The 26,397-nt window shown below is 41.8% G+C and overlaps 1 protein-coding gene across 1 annotated transcript in view; it reads right to left on the reverse strand.

Annotated features, from left to right (window-relative positions):
* KCNH5 (potassium voltage-gated channel subfamily H member 5) overlaps positions 1–26,397 on the reverse strand; it is a 235,023-nt gene that overhangs the window by 152,083 nt on the left and 56,543 nt on the right. The window contains exons 6-7 of the mRNA XM_075926373.1: positions 24,853–25,245; positions 6,265–6,694 (exon numbers count right to left, since the gene is read on the reverse strand). Coding sequence (XP_075782488.1) covers positions 6,265–6,694; positions 24,853–25,245 — 823 coding nt within the window. The remainder of the gene's footprint in view (positions 1–6,264; positions 6,695–24,852; positions 25,246–26,397) is intronic.

Raw genomic sequence — 26,397 nt, forward strand, 5'->3', positions numbered from 1 at the left:
TTTAACTGGTACAAAGGTTTTGCCATTGCTTAACACAGCTTCTAGATAACCCTGCATGGGTCACTCACACAGCACCCTAGTGGCTGGCTACAGTCTGCTGAAAATGAACGGATGAACATCCCTGAAACAATTAAAAAAACCCTAACACCTCTGGAATGAAGAATTAATTTGCTAGCGTTTAGCAATAACAACTTATCTTAGTATTGGAAACAGACTAGGTCACACTCCCAAACAAGGGATCAGAACCTGAGGAAAAAGCAAACCTGAGGTGTAGGAAGCCTTCAGATGCTCCTGTTTCAGCCCTGTTCACCCACAGCTCATGAGGAAGGGCTCTTTTACAAGGAAAGGTGTATCAGATGAGAACACCTGACCCACTTTCAGCAATAAATGTCTCTCAAGTTTGCAAAACTAAAATAGGGGAAGATTACCTAAATTAAAGCCTCCCACAATCAGTAACTAGGCTGAATCATAACTATAGTAAATGATTACGTTTTCACTCCTTCCACTCTACAAATGCAAGGCATCACAGTGTATATGCTTAATGCCAAAAGAATTGTCATCCTTTTGACTTTGAAGGCAGATAGCAACTCTCATGATAATACTCTGCAATTGCACTCTGTGAAAATTGCTGCTGTAACTACTAGAAACAGGCAAAGTTGCTGGAGAAAATGGTTTACAGCCTAATAAATTAGGATGAGCCCTCACAAAACTAGTTTGAATTAGCAAACTGTGCCCTCTGTAATTTAAACCCTGTGATTCTTTGAAGGATGACAACGTAAAAAACTAAAGAACACAAACCAGAAAATAAAACTATTTTTACTCTAAATGGATGCCTGAACTATGTATTACAATAGCGGGTCTAGAATGGCCAAACAGAACATCAAGGTTCTTCTAGGGGCTAAAAACTTTACATTCAGGCTGTGTCTACATGGTGCAATCTTGCGCAAGAGCAGCAGCTTTTGCGCAAAAACTTGCTGCCCATCTACATTGGCAGGGAGTTCTTGCGCAAGAACGCTGACATTCTAATGTATGAAATCAGTGCTTCTTGCGCAAGAACTATGATGCTCCCGCTCAGAAATAAGCCCTCTTGCGCAACTGTTCTTGCGCAAGAGGCCAGTGTACACAGGCAACATGTATTTCTTGCGCAAGAAAGCCCTATGGTTAAAATGGCCATCCGAGCTTTCTTGCGCAAGAGAGTGTCTACACTGGCATGGATGCTCTTGTGCAAAAGCACATCTCTTGCGTAAAGGCACATGCCAGTGTAGATGCTCTCTTCTGGAAGAGTTTTTGCACAAGAACTCTTCCGCAAAAGAGCTCTCGTGCAAAATCATGCCAGTTTAGACATAGCCTCATTGTCTTGGGTGTCTGCAATAACACAGGTACAATCATACGCTTATTGGAGGAAATACTGCAGCACCACAATCCCCACAGAGAGGCAAGCTCTCAACTTTGATGTTGACCAGTTGAGAGGCTGATGCATATGTGAAATAGGGGGCTGCACTGTGGGCTTCTATTGTCAGTATGTCCACCAGGAATAAGACACAACCCATTCACACCGGGGGCCCCAAAAGTAGCATCCGAGTAAGGAGGAGTGGTTTGCAGATCTCAGAAGGCGGCAGGGCTATACAACAGCACAAGCATTCTAAATTCTGTAGAAAAATTCATGAGCCAGAACCTCCACGGGCCTATGGACAGAACAACTCCCTCCAAAGTCGTTTATTTCCTCCCTGCCCACACCACGCCCTCTCTGAGGCGACGTCTAAATCACAATCCTCTTTTGAAAGAGGAATGTAAAATGAGCCCTATCGAAAATTCAAATGAAGCACACATTTACAAATCTCACGCTTCATTTGCATAATCATGCGAGAGCACTTTTACGAAAAAGGGTTTTAAAAAAAACTGCAGTCTAGACAGGGCTCTTTCAGGGAAGAAAAAAAGCTCTTTTTCGAAAGAACCCATTCTCTTCTACAATTGGCAGCAAGTTAGAAAGTAGTAATGAAGCACTGTGCTGAATTTGTGTCTTTAATCCGCCGTCTCCCTGCTCATCCCAGTGCTCTTTTCTGTTTCCTGATGCTTTGTCTGCTTTCTCCTTGCATCCCCATCTTCCTACAGCTTCTTGCTTCCCCTCAATCTTTTCCCCCTTTGCCTCTTTCCATCTCTGTTATTCTTTCTTCTCAAGCTTCTCCTGTAAGGTTCTTTGTAGGGATGAGAGTGACTAGTTGACTATACGATTAGCAAAAGCTTATCAGATAGTCAACTAGTCCCTCGACTAGTCACTCCTCTCCCCTCTTGATGCCTCTATCTGAGGAGCTGGTGATAGGGGCAGCTGACTTAAAAGCCGGTTCCCCCCAGCACCATCTCCACAGGGGGCAGGGGAATAGCTGGGACCGGGTATGAGCCAGAAATCAGCTGATTCCCGGCTCACACCCAGTTCCAGATGCTGCACCTCTGCTTTTTAAATACATTTAAAAATCAGAAGTGCAGTGGGGGGGGGGGGGGGGGACCCAGTGCGAACGAGGACAGCTGATTCCTGGCTCACATCAGGTCTGCCCACTGCGCTCCAGCCTTTTTACATTTAAGGCTGGTGCACAGCGGGGATGGACTGGCGCGAGCCTGCAATCAGATGTCCTGGCTCATGCAGGGTCTGCCCTGCTGTGCTTCAGACTTTTAAATGTATTAAGTGCTTGTCGGCTGTTAATACATTTAAAAGGCAGAGCTGTAGTGGGGTTAGCTCCTGACCCGAGAGTTAACCCCACTGCAGCTCCCCTGCTTATTGACTAATTGACAGAAAATTCATCAATTAAACTATATTTAGCATCCCTAAGTAGCAGGTGTGCAACCCAAGCCATGGACTTCATAATGAAAGTCACCGGATTTGGTAAATTTCACATTTCTGGTCACACACCTCGGGTTCATTCCCCAACATGTTCAGTGATGTGAAACTGACCAAGTCCACTCAGTTACTCTTGATATCAATGGCAGATCTAGGGACTCTGTCAGAGGAAGTCACAAAGGAAGAAACAGGAATACATAAGGGGAGAGTGTAAGCTGCTAGGAGTTAATGGGAGGCTTGCGGGAAAGGTCTCTCATCCAGGACAGGATACTGCTGCTTCAGGCAAGACACTGGACAGACATATCCACTCTCTCCGATCCGTGCAGTAGAGGAGATGCAATGGCCTAATCAATTTATTATAGCTCATTTTGCTTTGAATTTCCAATGTACTTTCTGCCTCCAAAAATAACAAAAACAAAATACACATTTAAACAGCCCAAACTTCACTCAAGAATCACAGGTGCCTTGCAATAAAAGCAGTACTGCTTACTGTAGTTTCTTGTTTTCTTTTTAAGTTCAGATACAGCAAACAAACAAAAAAAATAACTTAGCTTTAAACACCAAAATGGACTAAGAAGAAAACCAAGGTACATTCCATGAGCACAGAGCAGAGGTGTTAAAAGCTCTCTCTGATGAACGAGGAAAGGCTGAACAACCTGCTAAGCGAGCATGACCTCAATGAACAGTCAGGTGACCAAAGATCTGCCAGATGCACAGCCAACCACATTCACTTTGTTTTTCCACACAGCAATTTGTGCTGTCAGCTGCACAGACGTCTTGCTTCATTAGTTGTTAAATGTATACCCTTCTGTAATACTGATCATTCATGCAATTGCTCCAGATACATCTTCCTGCGCCATATTACTTCACTACTGAAAATAGCACACTTCTGGCTTGCACAACAAATCCCTACTCATTGATTATAGCAACAAATTTCTTTCATAGAGGAAGACTGCATGTGCAGGCCATTGGGATTGTGATAAATTACTATCTCTGTTTCCAGTGCTAAGCTTAAGACATTTATTTGGCAGTTAGAAAAATGTTGCCAATACCAACTACTGGTATTAGCAAACATTTACAGGATTAGCACTATAGTTTAGAGTCTCCCAAAGGAAAAAATTCCTTTCTACTTATTACAGCCTCTCCTGCATGTTTTTTCACACTTTGTATAGTTCCATTTTGGTTTTCACACACTCAGATTGTTAATATGTGCACACTCCAATACACATCCAGTCGCCTAATAAACACATGCAAATCCCATGACTGCAAAGCATAAGCTAGTTAGCCATCTAACTAGCCACGTAAGCATCAAGTGACCAATTTTATTTAGATTTAAGTGCAATTTACTCACAATTATGATACCTGGATGCACAAATTAGATCCACACCATTGGGCATGCACATCCAGCTCTGACAATCAAATCCTCAAGCATTTGCTATTATATTTACAAGAGATCCAAGCTTCCACAGATTTAATATTTTTTTAAATGGATTCTACTCTATCTCCCTTTTATAGGCAAAATGCTGCTCACCTTTCTCACATAACAAAAGCCACCCCCAAGCCAATGAGATTACACACTAGAAAGAGAGGCAGGATTTTGTTCCCTTTCTGTTCATTCTCTGGACAGGCAGATTTTTAGGCTCACTCCCACTTCATCCTAATCCTTGCAAACCCAGTCACCGATTCCCATGGATAATTCTGCAGGCACCATTTTGAGCTTCTGCCAAAATGGTGATGCGCCGTGCCTGTGTGTCACTTTGATAACGCTTAGGATCACTATCAACAACAGCCTCTTGGATGGGAAAAGATTTTTTGTCAGACTCGTTCTTATCTCTGATACGTTTCAAAGAAGAATGTAGCAACAATATGTCCAGTGGGTCCAGTTTCAGGAAATGCAAAGGTGACAAGCTCCATATCCTCCTTTTTTTATTACTTCTCCTGCCCTGCTTCAGGTCATTTAATGACACTGTTGAATTCCCTGTACAAATCCCTTCCTCTGCACAGCATTAGAGCTCTCCAAAAGAAGCAAGGAAAATAAGATTACTGAACTACTGAAAATGTTGTAAAACCATTCTATTGTCCCAGTACTCAAGAGATATGCACATAGAATCAGGCACCACCAACAAAAAATGTGTAACTAGTCACCATTTGTATAGTTTCTAGGGTATATACACAGTAGCTCAAAAACAATCTAGCTTTTGGGAGTTGATTTTTATACATTGTAAGGTTCACTGAAGCACATTAAAAGCAAATTGTAAAAAGACTCATTAAACAAATTGTATCACAGCACATCATAAGCAGGCAGACTGACTGCTAATCCCCTGCTCTTTAAAACAAACAGAAAAAACTAAAAATAGTAAATAGATTGAATAACTTGAGGAGCTTCAGGAAAGTGGCTTTTATACAATTCAGTATTTTGCAAAAATGGACCCATGGTGTTAGCTGAGCTAATTAGCAAAGAGATTAGGCAAATCCTATTTTGAAAGGTTTTGTTTGCACCCGTTATATAATCATTAAGTGGTTGTCCATAGCTTAGAAAAAGCAAAGCATTAATAAACGTACCAAGGATCATGATTGTTGAACAGTAAAATATGTGCCTCTTTCCCCCACATTATATTAATATTTATTATATTTTTTTCAAGAGCCCTTTGCTATAGTTTGCCAACCTCTCAAACAATGCCATATTTTGAAGATAACTTCTCACCAACAGAGCTGCCTGGTGTTCTTGCCTAGACAGTAAAAAAAATAAATAAATAAATAAATAAAACACCCCGAGAAAGTCTCCTTTGTACAGTCATTTTAAAGTTATTTTAGAGGAGCTGTGAAACAGCAGGAAATGGAGAAGAGGTACAATATAGTGACTTGCAATGAACTCTTCTACTTCCAGCTTCCATGGTGACAAAAGTTACTGTTCTCAGGAGATAAAAATAGAGCTTACAGTAAAACCAAGCCAACACAGTAAAAAGCACAACCACCTTACCCAGTCATTATGCTTTTGGACAAACAGCTAACACACCTTGAAGAGAATGATTGTTTTAACATTATGGACTAATTTCAGCTGGGCACTGTGTGGGAGTGTGCAGATTTTAACCAAATGCAAATTAAGACTCTTGAAATGCACTCAAAATGATCTTTAAAATGGAAAGATATCCTAGCCTCATTACTTTATACCTTGCAATCTAATCACACGCTTAATTCAATTTTTGTGGTCATTTCAGCTTTATTCCCGTGTTATTTACCTGCACTGGAAGATGCTAAAATATATTCTATGTATCAAGAGTGCTGATGCCAAGCACAAGAAGCTTAAAATGAAACCAATTATTATCAGTACAATGATCCAGTGCATTTGGTTTAAATACTTTTCTTTTAATATTGTACTAAAGCAAGGATCTATATGCAAAATAAAATAAAATAAAAATGATTCTACTTACAGCCAACCATCATCATGGCCACTGAAAAAATCTTCTCTCCATCTGTGGTTGGAGCTATGTTTCCAAATCCTATTGTTGTAAGGCTTGTCATGGTAAAGTATAGAGAAGATATATACAAGGAGTCTTTGCTGGGGCCTCCTTCCCACTGCCCTGAGCCGCTGTTATTGTACCGATAGGGTGCCCCTATACTCAAAGCCAACTGGTAGAGCCAGCTGTCTGTTTTGATTGTATTCGTGACTTCATCTATGACTTCGTAGTCCCCAATGCTGTACCATATACATGCTAGCCAGTGGGCTACTAGTCCAAACACGCAGACCAATAGCACTAGTACTGCAGCACCATATTCCAGATAATGGTCCAATTTCCTGGCAACGCGACCAAGCCGTAGGAGTCGCACCACTTTTAAGGAGCTGAAGAGGCTGCTGATTCCCTAGAAAAGAGTAAGTTCCATTATATCATCAGAAATATGATACTGATTAAAACAGCATGTAATATAGCAACTCCCACATTTGCTCTAAGTAACCCTTCATTAAATATTTTCTTTAATGTTCTAGAGAAGAGAGGATTGTAAACTCACAAAAACCTCCGTAGTCTAGGTCAAGTTCAGCGCTTACTAGACAAGCCAATGAGCTAGGCCGTATCAGTTCTCTTAGGGGAACTGAAATAGCATTAGGGAGTTCAAGAGCAAATAAGAAAAAACGGGCAAAAGGCCCACACCTTTACTATTTTAAAGTCAAATGGAGGTTTGGCATGGATTTCAGTGGGAACAGGTCCACATTTAAGTACACAATCAAAGAGTCCTCTTTAAGGGCTTGTTTCCATTACACGGTGGATTAACGCTACAGCAAACAGTCCACCGGCGGTTGATTTACCGCGTCTGCTCAGACATGATAAATCTACCTCCGAGTGTTCTCCTGTCGCCTCTGGTACTCCTCTAGGATGAGAAGAGTACCTGGAATTGATGGGAGAGCAGCCCTTGCTGACCTTACCACAGGGAAGATACCAGGTTAAGTATGTTGACTTCAGCTTCACTTTTTGTGTAGCTGAAATTGTGTAGGTTAGATCAACAGGAGGTGTAGTGTAGACTAGCCTAAGCTTTTTAATAAACTGCACTAATTGCAGGAAGTCAATAAGAACACAGAATTGCCATATTGAATCAGCCAATGGATCATCATGTGCAATATTCTGTGCCACATGCTTCAGATAAAGGTACAAGACAACCTGTAAAGGACAGCCATGAAACAATTTGCACAGAGGGGAACCTTCTACCATATCACCCATCAGTGAATGACTGGGTAATATCCTGAGCCAGGAAGGATTATTTCCCTTATTTGTAGTTGCATGCAATGCAATCTTGATTTCCTCCATATATCCAGCTCACTAATTCTGAGGGTGTGATATTTACCTAATAACTGACAGCCAACTGCCCTGGATAGTACATATACACCAAGAGCCACTAGTCACAAATGTACATGAGAGATCATTTACTTGCTGGTCAATTCTAGGTACTTCCCTACAGTAATTTTCTTCAAGAAAAAAGTACAAATAAATGGAAACACAAATACTTAGGAAATAAAAGCACAGAGAAATATTAAACAGTAATGGAAACATCTGGGAAGGAGCAGAAAGCATGTATATTTCCCTGAATGCAAGCATGGTTCACAGTGGTTTTAATAAAAATGAGTTCTCTAGCACCTTAAAGACTAATAAATGTATTAGGGCATAAGCTTTTGTGGGATGGAGTTCACTTCATCAGATGCATGAAGAAGCACGTTTATTGAAGTGGGTGCCATCCCACAAAAGATTATGCCCCCCAAAAAGTGTTAGTCTTCAAAGTGCCACAGAATTCCTTGTTGTTTTTGCTGAAACAAACTAACATGACTACCCATCTGAAAGTTGGTTTTAGTGGGAGTTATACATACAAAAAAAAATCAAAGAAAAAGAAACCTCTGAATTTATTGTAATCCCGTGATATAAGTAACTTCTGCAATTAAATTAACTAGCTATTCAAAATGGAAGTGGTACAAAGGAAGATTTCTAATATAATATATGAGGAAGCCATATAATAAAATTTAAGATATTTAATGTAATGAGGCAAACGTTCTGAGTTTCTATGCTAAAATTAAATTGCTGTAATGAATTAGTCTAGTCAAAACATTAGTTAATCATATTATCAAACTGTGAAATAGTGGAATTCCTGGAGTTAATTTCAGCATCAAAAAAACCTTACTTCCCTTAGAGGCTCCGTACTGGGAACACTATTTGCCTGGCTTCCTGATTATTATGTCTACACAGCAGCGGTATTTCTGAACAACAGACATTATTCCAAAATAAAGAGAATATCTACACTGCAAGTCGTTATTTTGAAATAATGACGAGCTGGAGGATTTCTTACTCTGACTCCTGTAACCATCAGGTAACAAGGAGTAAGGGAAGTGAAAGGAAGAGCGTTCTTCAATTTCCTGCTGTGTAGACAGTGCCAAAAGCTGAGTTAAGCTATTTCAACTTAAACTACACAACTGATGTAGCTCAAGTTGCATAGCTTAATTCAGCTTTTGCCTTGCTGTGTAGATTCACCCTGTGTGACCAGAAATATTTCCATAGCACCCTGTCTGATTTCTCTCTCCAGGGCCCCTCAGGAGTGCCCGATAGTCTCTCTCAGGGTTACTATCAACACACACTGGAAACTGGGTCAGTAGCCCAAAATATCACGAAAACAGGCAGGAAAACAGGAAGTGCTTGGAATGGGAATGATTTCCAGAACATGGAAAGGGAGGGGGCAGAGAAGAGGGATGAGATACTGCAGAGTGACCAGTAGGGGCGGCAGCAAGAGACTGGCCAGCTGCATACAAGGCTCCACGTGGCTGGACGCCAGACTAGGCAATTTCTCTGCTCCAAACAGCAAAGGACGGGGAAGCTTCTCAACCCACCGGCCTCACCACTCTTGACCTGCCAGTACCATCCCAGGGGCCAGAGAGCACACCCCAGCCCTTTCCTGGAGCCTTGTGCCCCCAAAACTTGCTGCAGTTCAGGAGGGGCATCTTGAGTCTAGGGAAGATTATTGGAGCCTCGCTCCCTCTGGAACCCCACCTTCCCGAACAGCTGCAGGGCAGGGAAGAGCAGCTGGAGGCCGGGGCTGACAAGTTGGAGGTTGGGTTGGCTTCCCATAGCCCCTCCCACAAGAGGAGTCACCAGCCAGGGAGTGAAACCCTGGCCCAAGGGAGTACAACCCCAGTCTCCTGCACGGACCTGCCACTGGAGCAGCACCACCCTCACTACCTCAGGTGGCCCCAGTAAGCTTCCGCCCCCAGCCCTGTTCTGAACCCTGCACCTCCCACTCCCTGCTGAGCCCCCACACACATACACAGCTCACCCCTGTGCCTTGAGGCCTTCACCTCCTGCCCTCACTCCACCACCCTCCACCCCTTGCTCTGAGTCCCCCAACTGTGCCACTCCCCTACCCTCACTCCTGTACCTGCCACCCCCTGCCCCGAGGCCACGCCCACACCTCCAGTCCCCTGCCTGACTCCTGCACCCCCACCACTTGCCCTGAGTCCCCCCACACTCCCAACCCCTTCATCTAAGACCAACCCTCCACTTCTCAACCTCCTACCCTGGACAGTCACTTAAATAAAACATTGACATTTTCCTTTTAATTTAAAAAAAAACTACCCCAAACATTTCTACAGTTAAAGACCTGAGCAACACTGGGTACATCTGCTAGTCACACTATAAAACAAAGGGGAACATTCAATTTTAACAGCTGTTGATATATGCCTTACCTGAAATAGTACTACTGTGAAATATGCTCAAATGTCCTGCTAGTCTCAAAGCTGATTTAGCTGGATCACTTGTTTTAAGACAAGTAAAAAGAGATTTACAGTTTGCTTAAACCGCGAAGGCAAGCAGTTTAACAAGTCTTTTCTACAGAGGCCCCATGTCAGCAACACACATATGCATGTACTTAAGTTTAAGCAAGTGAGAATTTCCTATTGAAATCAAAATGCAGGACAATGTAGCACTTTAAAGACTAACAAGATGGCAGTGAGACTACTCATGTGTTTAAATAGTGTTGGGTGTGAATGGATAACTTTGGTGCTTCCTCTAACCAAAAAATAAATCTCCTGAGAATTATTGTGTAACTGGTAGGTTGGTAAAGCCCAGGATTGAACAAAGACTCAATAGAGGTCAAGTGAATTAGAGCAACTGGATTTTCACATTCATTCCATACAGGTTTTTTTTACACCAACAGCTTGCAAGTTGTCTTTATGTTCGTTCTCCTTTCGGGGAAAAGGCCATATTTATATTCTAACAACTTATGGATCATGAAAAAAAAAATCTATGCTGGAAATCCAACACTATTTTAAAGGGGCTCTTCTAATTTGTCCCCCTCAAAAACTGCGAGAGCAGAAAGGCAATTTTGAGCAAACTGAGCAGTGCAGGTAAGGATCTAGTTCAATTTTCTCATGGTATTGTTCAGCTCTTGTAAAATACATCCTTGACATTGAAGAGGCAGTCTCCCAGAAGGATAATTTGTCAGTATATTAACATATCTGGGCAGCAAGTCAATTGAGCCAAATGCTTGCAGTATCTCAGACTACATGTTCTCTGCTTGAGGACATCAGATTCTATTATGAGCATGAACACAATTCAAAACCACATCTCATGAAATTAAAAGGGTTGTGGCCAGGGTATTAAATCATGTCACAATGAGACCAGGACACATTTTCTCATCTCGCAGCTTGTCTGGCCTTCAGAACTCTCCTAATTGAAAAACTGTTTACAAAGAAACGCCATTTCATTTGCAAAGATTTGGAAGCATTAAATTGAAAAATTATATTCAAAATCCATTTAGGCTTTTCTTGTTTTAAAAAGTTCAGGGAATGATCCAAAGCCTATTGATGTCAACAGAAGATTCCTACAGACTTCAAGAATCACAGAAGGTAAGAGAGACAATAGAATTATCAAATGGTACTTATTGTCAAAGAGCCAAACATATACGGGGAGTGGAGGAGGAGGAGGCGGCAAGTTTAATAGTCCCTGTACTGAAGAGGCAGGACTCTGGTAACTGCACAGAGATTTGTGTTTACAACAGTTTATTTAAAATTGCGTTTATTTTAAAAAATACAATGGTTAGATCTGAGGAAAATCCTGCCACTATTCTCACTTGGAAATTATTGTGACTGCTTCCTTTTGCTGATATTCAGAATCAGGCCAATTGTTGCTCCCGCACAATTTTGTTCTTGACCCTTCTCATTGGTGGAAATTCTGTGTGTGATATGCAGACTTGGTTGGTTGACAAACTATTTCTGATAACGGAAAGAGAGGATGAGTGCATGCCAATTCCTTGAGATCTAGCAGCAATTTTAGTTCTGCTGACCACAAGGAATCAGGAATAGTTGTGAAGACTTAACTGGGGATAGGAGTATCTGAGCGGCACAGTTCGTTTCTTCTGGAGAGAGCCCAGCAAGTAGCAATTGGGCACTTGCTCTTCTAATCCCTGGGCCCTTGTGATTACTTTTACAAGTTTCAGATCTACATCTAGGGTTGCCAGGTGTCCAGTTTTGAACTGAACAGTCCAGTATTTGAGCTTTCTGTTTGGGGAAAAAAAATTGAGAAAAATATAAATGTCCGGTATTTTCTAAATAAGATGTAATGTAGATTGTGATGTAATGTCACATGTGTCTGGTATTTTTGTTGAAACCATCTGGCAACCCTACTAGCATCCTTTCTATTAAATAGGCATGTGAAGCCTTTAGGGAATATAGTAGGAATGGCTGTAATTCAGAGGGTAGCAGTTTTTCTTTTGTACATAGCAAGGAGGGCATTTCCAATTAAAGTCCTCGATTCAACTCATTTACTTGCCATTGGTTAAACAAAGCCCACATTTGTTGATCTGGGTATACCGCAAAAGTTTATTTTCCTCAGACTTTCTTGAAATGGCACATTCAACAAGGAGAATTAGTTTAAGCGGGTTGAGTCAGCGAGTTTTTATCTTGTTCAATTACAGGCTGGACTAAGATTAATGTGGTCTGACAGTATTATTTAAGGTTGCCTGACACTTCCGATTAGAAGACTCTCATATCAGTTGCTTAAAAGGTTGCCAAACTTTAATCCAAGATTGGGCAATAATTTTTGTAGAGGGGGCACTTCACCAATGCTGATAGTGATCACTGGCTGGTCCTGGAAGAGCCAGGGCCTCAACTGGAAAGGGCGTAGCCTCAACCAGAAGAGATGGTTCCCTCTAGGCATCACATGCGAGGGGAGGAGATTTCACACACTCCCCCTATGGGATGGAGGAGCAAGGCAGGTCTCTTCCACCCACCGTCAGGGGCACACAGCACCCAGAGGAAATTGGCGGTTTCCTCTGGTGCTGCATGCCCATGGTTGCGGGAGGAGCACGCGAGGTCTCTCCCCCACCACCGCCCTCCCCAGCCAGGGCGCACGACATCCAGAAGGAATCGCCAGCCGTTTTGAACAGCTGGTGGTTCCGTCTGGTGCTGCACACTCCTGGTGTGGAGAGGAGACTTCATGTGCTCTCCAGCCCCAGTGTCTCTATTGGCCTGAGGGCGGAGGCGGGGCAGGGTGGCCACAGGCTAGATGAATTTGAATCCAGCCTGTGGGCCATATCTCACCCACCTTTGCTTTCATCAATTAGGCCGAAATTTTCCATTGTGGAAACCCAATTCAGTCTTTTCTGAGAAAGAGGTGAGGAGAAAATACATTGTTTTGCCCATGGTAAAAAATTCTTGCAACCAAAAGTTCTAGAATCATAGAACACTAGAGCAGGAAAGGACCTCAAGGGATCATCAAGTCCAGTCCCCTGCCCTCACGGCAAAACCAAGCACCATCTAGAACAGTGCTTCTCAAAGTGGTCCACAAAACCACTTTAAGAAAACTGCTAACTGGGCAAACTGGAGCCAATGGAAGCCACGAAGCTCCGAGGCTGCAGTGCAGGTAAATAAACACACCGAGGAGAAGATTGGAACTCATGCCTCATGCACTACACAATCAGCTCCTGCAACAAATGAAGCCAAATCTCCTACAGAAACACAATCCTGATTCATCACCAGAACAGGCTTATCCGGTGCCAAAATGAATTAGGGTTCTGCGACAGTATGTAATCATGAAATTAAAAACTGTATTCTAATGAATATACACAAGTCTTGGCATTTCCAACTTCTGAATGCTTGACTTTGAAGCTTAATATTGTTCCTCTAGCATAATTTGTGTGTATCACACGTGCACACACAGTCATGCACAGGAAGCACCTATGACGGCTTTCCCAAACACTCAGCGTTAGACAAATTCTGCCTCCATTCACTTCACCAAGTGCAGGTTTTAGCCAAAGTTGAGAACAGTGAAAAACCCATTTTTAGAGTCTTAAGGATAGCAGTATTTTTATAAATTGATAGAAAAAAACATAATACCCTGCCATTATATTTTTATTGGCAGCCATGAAATGTCAATAAAAGACTTTTTAAACTACAATATCTCGCCCTTGAAATCCCCCAAATACATAAATCTGGGTCTCCAAAAAAAATTGAGCAAAAACCCCTGCCCCAGAAAAAAAAAAGAATAGAAACGCTTAGCAGTAGATCCTGAAGTCAATAAATTCAGGCCCTGAAACTCCTGGGGAAGCAAGTACCAGAGTTCAGAAGTTATCCATAAAGAGATTCCAATTAAACAAGGATGCTGCTAAGGCAAATACCTCAAAGGTTCTTATTTCTCCCCATCACATACCGAAGGACCTTGTCTTTTGAGAGACCCATAACCTCAGTCACAGAATGCCTTACATTACACCCAGAAATGTCTTAGAAAACCATCTCAGAAGGGTGGCTGTGTTAGTCTGTAACTTTAAAAACAATGAGTCAAACAGATGAGCTCATTTGAGGAAGTGGGTTTTGCCCATGGAAGCTCATCATTCTATATATATTTTTGTTAGTCTCTAACGTGCCACAGGACTACGTATTGTCAGAAAACAATGAAATGCAATCCACTGATCAGTGTGTTGCTCAGCCCTATCAGTATCTGATCTATCGAGGATACAATCTACTGTAGAACTCAATGACACTACAGAGCATGGCCCTTTACTTCCACACACAACACATCTTCAGTGCCAAGATAACTTAGGTGATTGGCAGCTGGGTTAGCCTGGTTCAGCTGTGAACAGCCATGCTTCAAGGCCATCCCCAAATTAGTGCATACTCACTAGGGCTGCACTTATCGGTTCATCCCCCCAGAGGGTTTCCGGAGACCCATCCCATGGTTCTTTCTGCTGAACCACTCACAGGGATTCTTTCCCAGTGGATTGTGGGAGAACCTTTCTGCCCTTCAGGGCACCCAGGAGAAGTGTGGGAAGGCACTGGAGAATTATCGGCACGCATGTGGTTCAGCATGTGTCCTCACTGCCAAGGGGGTGGGTTTCAGCCTAACTGAAAGCAACACCCCATCTCTCACCTACTGCCTCATACAGGCCAGCTAGTCCAGACTGAAAGTACCACTAGAGTCAAGAGGTGGTTTTGTGTGTGGACATAAAGGGGTTTAGAAGCAACACCTCAGTGTGAGCCTGGGCTAAGTCTGCAGTGCAGTGAAGACAACCACAGAGACTCGTGGTTTTAGCTGTGGGAGTCCCTGATTCGATCCATGATATTGGTAAAGATGGCTTCCATCAGAGACATGCAAATAAAATATACTCCCTGCACATTATGAACTACTAAGGCTTCCAGCCTATTGAAATCGAAGCTGGAGGACAAGACAAAAATGAACATCTTGATCAAGATCAAAGCTTGTTTCCTCCCGCACTGCCTCTGCCTTCTTGATTTAGTCCACATGAACATATGCAAAGATAAAGTTAAAGATGACCTTCCTCTCTAGCTCCCGCCAAACCATCGATCTTTCGGGAGTAATAAAGCGATCCTTCCTCTGGCACGGAGAGCCTGCTTCACAGCCCCTTTGAAGGATCAAAAATAATAATGCAACAGGCACTCAGGACTCGACGTACACGAGTTTGATTTAGAGGTTGTCTAGATCTACTGCAATATGTTACAACACTAAATCTTGTCACAGCGAGTAATAAGGAAGCATAAGAACATCTCCAGAATGTGCATAGCTGTGCAGTGCAAAACAAGCACTGCATCAAGACATATGAAATTTTCAAGCAAATTACTAAAAAAAAACAACAACCCCTTCTGTGTTGAGCTACTTAAATAAAGCTTATTCTTAAAATCCCTGGTTAACATCTTAATGGGTCTTTTCTGAAGTTAATGTCAAAATAAATCTTCAAACATATCATGCATACTCACAGGCCATTTCTAAGTAATCAATTAAAATATTAAAGCCTCATGGATACCAATCTAAATGCTAGTGCAAGAAAAAAAAAAGGCAACTTTTTTTTTTTTTTTTTTTTTTTAAGAACTTGATTTAGGTCTGGACTCATTCCTCAAGTCTCCATATCGGCAGAAAGCATAACCTCTGCACAGCCTACTGAGACCTTAAACCCAGATACACAGAGTCCCATTTACACCACTGATGTCAATGGGATTGAGACACTGACTTCAATCAGTTAAGGATTGAGTCTTTCCTCCCCTCACAGAGAGGAGTGGATGGGGAGGGGCAAGAAATGGAGGAAGCTGTGTCGTTAGCCCTCCCACTAGGAATGATGTAATTTGCCAACTACCATATCCCTCCTTCCCGATTAAAGAGAAAGCAGTGAAGCAGTAGGAAGAGGGTTTCTCAGGATAGGTCTACACCAGTGGTCCCCAACACGGTGCCCGCGGGCACCATGGCACTAGCATTTGTGTGTGCCCGCCAAGTGCTCGGAGCTGGCCTGGCCCCAGGCACGTGGCGCATGCATGGTGCTGGTGCCGGAGCCGGCCCCGGGCGCATGGCGTGCAGTAAGCGCCGACCCCGGGAGCACCGCAAATTGGCCTTTCCGCCCCCGGGCGCGCGGCGCATGGGGGGGGGGTCCTGTCCCCGGGCGCGCAAGTGTCCCCGCCCTCTGGCGCCTGGCAGGCGAACGGCCACGCCTCCTGGTGCCTGGCAGCCTCAAATGGTTGGGGATCACTGGTCTACACTATAAACCTAGGTTGACCTATAGTAGGTCAACTTAATGTGCATGTGTACACCACACTCCCTGGGTCGGTGGTGCGTGTCCTCACCAAGAGCACTTCCACCAACTTAAGAGGGGCAGTTTGGGGAGCTCAGAGACTGGTCTCCGCCCCACTGGCAGCTCCCTGCCAAGAACCTGGCTGCACGGGCTGCCCACCCCTAAACTTCTTGCCTCCTGCACTCAGCTCACCATTGGGAGAAGCCACCGAAGGCCTCTCATCCTGGGGGCCAGGGACCAGCTGACCCAATTTCTTAGGCCCCCTCCTCCCTGCCCATCCCCTACCAAGAGCCAGGCAGTCTTGTCAATTTCATAAGGAATGAACAAGGCTTCCCCAGCTCCGAGCCCGGACTTCCAACTGCGGGTGAGGAAATCCCTCCAAACGTCTCACCCCAGCTTCCTTCTTGGAGCCGGGTCCAGCCACCCAGCTTTCCAAGGGAGCAGGAGTTTCCTTGTCAATTTCACAACTCCTGGCCTTAGGTATTTAACAAAAGTAAGGCTCACATCAAGTTACAATATCATCTCCCTTTGAAAACAAGGGATCTTTTTTTACTATGATATTAGCCATTCATTTGTTTGTTTGTTTTTCTGTGCCATCTTTGGGCTCATTATGTGTATGAGAATGTTACACTCCAAACACTGTAAAGTGGTCTATTGCCTCCACCTCATTCTTCATGAATTAATTTGAATATTACAGATTTGTGCCTCTGCAGTCAGTATTATTTAGGTTTATATCAGAAAAGATTCCTTGACTTGCCTTGTTTTCTTCCTAAACCTTCTCCTCCTTTTGCCACAGACAGAAGAAGGCAGGCCTCTATGCTTCCCTTGAAAGCCTTCCACATGGAATTAGCCCCAATTAGACTGCGTTAGTTAGTGTGTGTCTCACTAAAGATACAAATTAAAATGACTTCTATCCGACATCTGTTTCCCAGTAATATATATATATATATAGTACATAAAAAGAAAAATCTAGATGAAAAGCATAATTAAAATTCAATATCCTATAGTTTAAATAATTGGCTAGAAAACTTGAATAGAATCTGACACGGCAAACAAATACCCTGAAACAAATCACTCCTGGTGTAATTCTAACAAGTTCAATAGGTTTGCATTCGGAATGTGTTTGATCCATTATGACTGTGGGGAATGCCTAGGCAAGACTAAATTTACTCTTTGCCAGGCTAAGCAAGTCATTTTATTTATTACATTGTATATTTCTCTGCATAGCACAGGGGGAGTATGTTATTCTTCATATTTAATGACTTTCAGACTGCACGGAAATGAGAAATTGCCCAGGCTTATTCTGATCATTTCTGTCATTGTGTTGCTCAGAGTTTTCATCATGGCTTAACACTCAGCTTCAATAGTGATTCAGTTCTGGATGACATTTCTGTCAGCCACTTGGAGAGAAACAAAAGTAGCTAATATCAGACTATCATTTAATACCAGTGCTACTTTTCATTAAGTATGTTAATTCATCTTGCTAGCACATTGAAATCAGATCTCATAAACCTTTCATTGAAGTTCTTTAAGAAAGGTAATACTTTTGCTAAGTTATTATAAATGGTATTACTGCTGAACTAATTCAATTAGCTTTCAATTTATAATAAGTGCTATTTTGGCTAGTAAAATGAATGCATGGAAGTTTCTGCTACCACTATAGCAGATCAAAAATAGTAATAGAATTATGTTAAAGTTTCTATGTCTCAGCTGATATGTACAAATTCATAGATTGATGCATTTCATCTAGTCTGTCCTCTATAGATTTGGCCAAAGAATTTCATCAAGACTATAGCATATCTTCCAGAAAAGCATCCAGTTTTCATGTGAAGACTTCAAAAGATGTAGAATCCACCACATCTCTTGGCAATCTGTTCCAATGACCAATCACCCTGCCTGTTAAAAATATGTGCCTTACAGTAGAAAATCAGAATTAGAAATAGCTTGGGAACGGAGGTTGTTCATAATTTTGAAATGTTTGTAACTAAACAAAAGCTTATGGCTGTTATTTCAACAATGTGGAACTGAACATTGACTCAATGCAACTTTGAAACTTTACCATGACGAAGAAAAATGCTGCTTTTATAACCCACACACTTAGGCCATTTCTACACAGCAGCGTTATTTCAGAATAACTGACGTTATTCCAACGTAACAAAGCGCGTGTCTACACAGAAAGCCATTATTTCAAAGTAATGGCAAGCTGGAAGACTTCTTACTCTGACTCCTGTAACCCTCATTTCACAAGGAGTAAGGGAAGTCAAAGGAAGAGAGTTCTTCCTTCGACTTCCTTAGACAGCACCAAAACTCGAATTAAGCTATTTCAACTTCAACTACGCATTAACGTACTTGAAGCTGTGTGGCTTATTCGACTTTTGTCCTGCTTACATACCACTACTGGGTGCGGTTCACTGTCCCATGTAGCGGCACTTAGACCACTTTCAGAGAGAAAGAATGAGTTTGCTCTACTGTCCCAGATGTGAGCCAACCAGCTTTTAACTCAAGCTGTAGTGGCTCGTGTATGAAGCTCTAGAGGTCCCAGGTTCAGTTCCGCCTCTTGGAGTTACACTTTCACTTTATTCTTTTAGTAGTTTTTGTTTAACACAATACTGTACTGTTTTTGCTATTGAGGGAAAGGTTCTGCTGCTGCCTGACTGCATTCTTCTGGCTCCAGATGAGGTCTGCAATTGACCGATTAGTTCCTAATCTGCTGTTCTAACTCTGAGGTTCCTCTGTATTGCCAATTTGAATATGTCTGATTTTAACTTCCAGCCTTGGGTTCTTAAAGATTCATGTTAGGTGCAAAGCAATGTGCTTAAAACTAATTTAAAAACCAAGGCTGCTGCATAGTTCTACTACTCCACAAATCCACCTCCATGTCAAGACTTCCTATGTCCCTCTTTACAGAACCAGATGTGGTATATCACTGCTGTTACTCTGGCAGAGTTGGGCAAACACTACTATTTTTTGTTTGATTACAAACAAGAAACCTCAGTAATTTACGTAACAATTCACAGCAGTATTAAGAACACCACTTTTTTAGTAAAACTTTGAAAAATATGCCTGAAGGACTCACCCCACTTTACAATGGTGGGGAAACAATTTGAACTAGTATGGTCTACCTTCCAAATAATTATTTTTTGAATGAAAGACTACTGCATGAGTTCTTATACTGCACTCCTCACCATAGTATCTAAGCGCCTATATCCAAGACTTCAGTCCTATGTCCAGATTTACTAAAGTGGTGATTATAACATGGGTAACTCACATTGACAGTCCATGGGTCTTTGTTCTCCTCTAGTACCTGGACTAGGTATAACAGTTATTCCTTCAAGCTGATTGCCCTGGTGGAAGCATATGTTCAGAGTTTTAAATCCAGAGATTCAATTCCCACAGACAGTGCAACTAGGGAAACTGTTTCACCTGATGGCAAACTCAAACAATAGTTGTAGTTAAGACAAGCCCTAAGTGCTGTGCAGCTCTGTAATTAGCAAACTTGCAGTACCTATCTTAGGCTAAGTGATTCTTGGGGGAAAAAAACCCGGAGAGTCAGCACACATTTGTGATACAAGACATCTCTGCTTCTGACCAAACCATGGAAGTAGTGGATGACTTCACCTATTTAAGCAGTAAGCTATCAAACAGGTGCAGCCAACCAGATATTCTAAGGAGCATTGGTTTAAGCACCTTCCCCCAAAAAGGCCTTCAAAAGGTCTGAAGCCCAAAGAAGAAGTTATGGCAAACGTGAGGATTTACCCAATTTGCGCATTTCAAATCCTTAAATATGGATCTGAACGGCTGTTGCTTTAGCAATACATTAGGAGACTGGAGGTATTTCATATGACTGCTAGATAGAAGATGGTTTGACGTTATCAGGATCTAGGGAGGTATTCTTGTTGCCCTTTTGACTCATGTCAAAGACAAAGTCCCCACACACAAAGTGCTGAAAAATCAGATCTGAGTTCAGGAGCAGACACACTGCTCAATCACAGCTGCACCAGATCAGTAATAACCCTGTGGCACACTTAAGGTACATCTACACCACGCGCTTATTTCAGAATAAGCTATTCGGGAAGATATATTCCAAAATAGCTTATTTCAAAATAGAGAGTCCACACTGCAGGGAAGCCTCCAAATTAGTCCTAGGCAGGTTCCCCTAATGTGGATGCGCTATATTGATTTAGAGCCCCCGGGAGGCACTGGGGAGGAATTACTTAGAATGGCCGTGGTGAGGAGATATTTCAAAATAGCAACAGTGGAGCATCCACACTGCAGCTATTTCAAAATAGATATTTCGGAAGAAGAGTTATTCCTCATGGAATGAGGTTTACAGAAGTCGGACTAAGCCGCCCATTATTTCGACATTATTTCAAAATTACGGTGCAGTACGGACACACCCTTAGATATCAGGAATAAAGCCTTACAACAGTGTGGTCACCCAGTGCTGTAGACTTCCCCTGCCTAAGCATATTACTGTTGCTGCTGCTGTCCCAGACCTTACATATTTATAAATATCCGTGCAGTCAACAGGAGCTTGAAATGGGTAAAAACTTTGGATTCAAGCTTTAAGCCTTTTTTTTTATACAAAGGTTAGTCCCAAATCTTCAAACTTTTAGACACCTTCCTTTTTATTTTAACAGTTAACGAGGTGGTCTGATTTTCAGAGCTGTGAACCCATCTCTTCAGACCTGGGTTATGGTGCTTATGCTTATGTTTCCAAGTCTGAACAATTTAGCCTTTTGTTTTGAATCGACTAGCACTAGCAGTGCAGCTAATATTTTCCAATTAATGAGGACATCTGGGATTGTTTCGATTTCTAGGCCTCTGTTATCACACTCATTTTGGCAAGTGATCTACCAATTTCTTTCTTCAAGTATTTTTCTTTTTGCTAACCTATTTTACCATGTTTTCCTATCCCCCTAATACTACTTAAAAACCATAATTCTCCATCTACCGTGACAATTTAGATTGCTTTCACTGCGTGGTTCTCCCTCTCTCTCATTATCCTACCTTTCTTCCTATCTGTCAGATTATCCAAATCCTCTTAAATGCATCATAAGATGCCTCTAACTTTTTACCACATAAACCTACACCACTTCATCTGCATGAAATTGTCCTAATCCTCCCTTCCTAGATCTTAGTGTTACAATTATTTTCCTCCACATTTTGCTGCTGTGACTACCTCCACAGAGCAATAAAAGGGCATAGATTTACAGTCATATACACCTACAGATGAATTCTAAAAAGTGATCAGCACTGGCTTAACTGTTCCCAGTGAAATCAATAGTAAAATGACCCATCTGGCCAACGTTCCCTGCTTTTGAGGATGCCACCCCAGTGTTCTCTTTCCATGCACTTTCACATTTCAGGTTTCTTGGCATATCCTTCCTATTTCTTTCCAAGCAGCAGTAATCTACTATATATGTGAGTGTGTCTGTTTGTTCAAGAACTCCTGCTAAATGGTAAGAAGTAGGACCACCAAATTCAGTAGACAGCTTCCTCTTATAACTAAAAGCAACATAAGGGTTTGGTTGTACCTGCATAAAACCAAACAGAAACAAGACAGGATCACCAAAGCAACTACGAGCCTCAAAACTGACATAGCTGAGTGAATGTTGAAAGAGACTGAAGCAAGATGAGTAGAAAAACAGGATGAACCTGGAATAGGATTGCTTCTCAATAAACTTTACAGAAAAGAGAGAAAATGGAGAAATGTGGAGTAATGCTCTGTTTTAGCACAGCTAAATCAATGCTAAAGTTTTGAAAACTAGAAGAAAATGTTATTTGAAATCTAATTCACTACAGCCCTTTTTGTTAAAACATAGTGAATAAGAATTTATTGGGATGCAAAAATGACATACACTCAATGGAATTCCTGAATTATGGACCTGGGCAACGCCAGGTAAATCTTCTAGTATTACATATAAGGGTAGAGAATGTATTTCTAAAAGTGAACTGTGGGGACCTTAGTATTCTACATTTTGTTTTCTCTGGGCTAAGATGCATGTGCATTGTGCGCGCAGGACTAGAGGCACCAGAAATCCATACTTCTAAACCTCCCACCCTTTCCTTCTACCCCCATTGATGCTGTACTATAGGGCCTTACAGAGAGGAAAAGCTACAACATGGTTTGTCTCCTCCTTTCCTACCACTCTACCACCCATCTTCATCCTCACAGAAATGGCCAGATGCATCTGATGAGCAATGTGGGGAGAACAAGAGGTTGGACACGTGATCTGTAGGGATTCAAAAATAAGAGGAAAAGGCGGCAAGGAGTTTCCTCCCTTCTTACTGTGGGACTTGAGCAGAATGAAGGCTCAAGTTGCAAGTAGAAGAGCTTTTATATGACTACGTAGTTTTGCCTGCACTTGGGATTAATCCCGCCTTTGGGTCATCCTTCATTGTCAAGCCATGTCCCCAAAATGATGCCGAGAGAGAAAGAGAAATTTCTTGTACCCTTTTACAAATATTGCAAGTGTGTAATTAGCCATGACATACTAGAAAAATGGTTAGCACACAATGAAACTGCATATAGTTTATGTGCAGTAATGCAGGTCCTACTTGTTTTCAACTTTCAGACACTCAAACCTGAAAACATGTAATGTTTTTGTAAAATCAGGTTCTTATTAAAATAGAATGGATTATTTCGGACTATGTTATAAGCTAGGATACATTAACAACCTTGTTAGGAGCAGCTTCTCCCATGGACTGTCTACATAACTTGATTCTAGATTGGCAGCCCTTATGCGAACTTAAAGGTTTAAACTGCAAGGTTTATCACTTGTCGCGTTTGCTATAAATAAAATGGAACAATGTCAAATGATTATAGTAAGCAAAGAGGCAGGGGTGGCATTTAAAAAGATCTTCGCAAAATCTGTACCAAAAAACCTGCATTAAGAAATAGGGGTATGGATTTTTTTAACGTGAGACTACATAACTGCAGTGATAAGAATTCATGAGGAATAAAAAAATCACTTGTTCAAACAATAAAAAATGAACAAAGGGTTTTTCATCTGTTTAACATCCTAAGGATATGGGGCCCCAAAGGGAAATTAAAATGAGTTCTGATACCATTACGGGTGCAATTTAATAATGATTTTTGTCTACAATGATTCATGCATGCATTATTAATTGCAGTTATTGCTTGTTTCTCCATTATCTTAGCCTGCAAGCTTGATTTTTTAAAATGTTATTAAGGGCTAAAAGTTAAGAAGCTTTAATTCAGTGGCCTTTAAGATTTGCACTTTTTTCTTGTGCAATCTCTAAAATTTCAAGATATGGCTCTAATTAAGCCTTTTATCAAGCAAATAATATGGACACTAGAAGGGTTCATCTCTAAAAACATAAATTTAAAAAGAATTTGCAAGGAGGAAAGAAAAAGCAGCAGGGTGTAAACAGCAATTATGGCCAGGATCTTCAAAAACACTCAAAGGCAGCATTTTGTGCTCTCATTGGGTATGTCTACACTACAGGATAAAGTTGAATTAAGATACACAACTTCAGCTACGTTAATTGCATAGCTAGGGTCAAAGTACTTTAGCTCAACTTTTGGCGCTATCCTCACTGCAGGAAGTCGAAAGGAAAACACTCTCCCTTCGACTTCCCTTACTCCTCGTGGAAGCAGGACTTCCAGTATTGACCGGAGTGCCCGTCTCAGTTCGAATTAGCATGTCTTCACTAGACCTGCTAATTCGAACCTTGGAAGATCAAAAGCGGCAGCTTCGATCTTCTCTGTAGTGTGGACATACCCATTGAAATCACTGGGAGCTTAGCCATTGGCTTTAGTGGAAGAAGACTTAGGTCAACAGTGAACAATTTTTAAAATCGTGCCCTGAAACTTTATAAATCAAGTGCACCTCTGATATTCTCTTTGGGTATGTCTAGACTACCTGGCTCCATCGACGGAGCTATGTAGATGAGTTTACTAGACATAGGAAAATGAAGCGGTGATTTAAATAATCCCCGCTTCATTTACATAAAAATGGCCACCACGCTGTGCTGATCAGCTGTTTGGTGGCACAACGGGCTAGTCTGGACGTGCCGCAGTCGACAAGGGAAGCCTTTCTCAACCGCTCCAGTATGCCTCGTGAAGGCTTCCCTTGTCAACCGCAGCACGTCCAGACTGCCCCACTGTGCCACCAAAACAGCGGATCGGCACAGCGCGGCGGCCATTTTTATGTAAATGAAGCGGGGAGTATTTAAATCACCGCTTCATTTTCCTATGTCTAGTAAACTCATCTACATGGCTCCGTCGATGGAGCCATGTAGTCTAGACATACCCCTTTATTGCTTAGCAAGACACTCTCTCTTCCCAGATAAGATAAAACTGTTCATCGAAAAGCTCCACAACCAAAATCCATCCTCCAACTATTGCACAGAGTAATATTATTCACTATAGTGAGAATAAATGCGGCCCTACATGAATTCACAATTAGAAATAACCTAGAGCAGTCAATTTTATGCGGACTGAAATTGCTTACCTCATCTACATTCTCAAAGGCATTGATGATGTCATAAGGTAAACAGGACAGAAGGTCTATCACAAACCAAGTTTTCAGGTAGTTCATCCTTATGAGTTTGGGATCAGATATAACCTCTCCACCAGGGCCAACAAAGGTCGTATGAAAGTTTAAAACAATGTCAACCAGAAAAATAACGTCCACCACACTGTCCAGCACCAACCAGGCTATGTTGTTCTGTTTTGTTTTGAAGGAGACATTGTAGGGAACCATAATTGCTGTGTAGAAGGTTAGAATTAAGATGACCCAGTCCCAGGTGGTCTTAAAAGCACAATAGTGTAAAATAATGTGCGGAGGAGTCTTTGGGGCTTCTTGTTTATACTGAGGAAGAATATCTGAGCCGAGTTGGAGAACCTAGAAAAGAAAGAAACACAGATGTTGTGGCTTTCAGTTAACAATTCTAATGGGCACTTTATGAATTTGTGTAATATACAGAATTAAGGAGAGAATATTTTCATTATTCCCAGAACGTTCCAAGGCTACCCATAGTTTCTAAATTCTTTAATATGAGCTCATCAGTGCATGAATCATGTAGGCATACATGGAGGTAACTATCACTCAGAGGCTATGTCTAGACTACGCCGAAGTTCCGAAAGAGGATATGTAAATTCCCACGGAGGTTTACATGACTTTTCGGAAAAGGGAGGGGGGGAAGAATGCCGAAAAAAAAAATGTGTCCTGACTACTTTCACTTTTGAAAGCTCTGCTTTCGAAAGTGAGATCAGAAGAAGATATGCAAATTCCCATGGAATTTGCATATCCTCTTTCGGAACTTTGGCCTGTGAATGGGAAAAGTTAAAGCGTAAGGATAATCTTACAAAAATGGGGATCATTTGCAGATGGATGGAGGGAAAATTATGCCAACAATTGCTGCTGAGAAGTTCAAAGTAAAGTACTTTGACAAGTAACTGGCACAAGGCCCATCTGGATACAGCTGTGCCAGCTCATGCCCTGCATTTAACAATATGGGCTCTCATTCAGATCTGCAGGTGCTGGAAAGCTTAGCATTTATGCCGAGACTCTCTCTGAATCTAAAAAGTAACCAACATATTATCCTATCCAACAATCTACTGGACTCTATAGCCTCATTAGCCGACTTTTAAAGGAAAATACAGGTTGAATCTCTCTAGTCCGTCACCCTGTGGACCTGACCAGTGCCAAACCAGAGAATTTGCTGAACCATGGGAGACAATCAATGTTGTCTAGCAGTGTTATCAACACTTCCACTGCTTACTGGGTACTTAAGAGATATGTAGAAGTAAACTAAAGCTAAACAACAGCACAGAACACTAAGAGCCAGGACTGTTGGCTATAAACAAACTTTATAGGACTGTGGGAAATTTGGCAATTATAAGTGGACATCTGGCTAACTGAAATCAAGCCAGACCATGGATGGTGCCAGACCAGAGAGTGCCGGACTAGAGAGGTTCCACTTATACTACATTCATGACTTCTGGTCTGATTATAATCCTATCTATTCATACAATTGCAATTTATGCTTCCTCA

This window comes from Pelodiscus sinensis, chromosome 4 (assembly GCF_049634645.1).
Source record: "Pelodiscus sinensis isolate JC-2024 chromosome 4, ASM4963464v1, whole genome shotgun sequence".
NCBI classification, from domain to species: Eukaryota; Metazoa; Chordata; order Testudines; family Trionychidae; genus Pelodiscus; species Pelodiscus sinensis.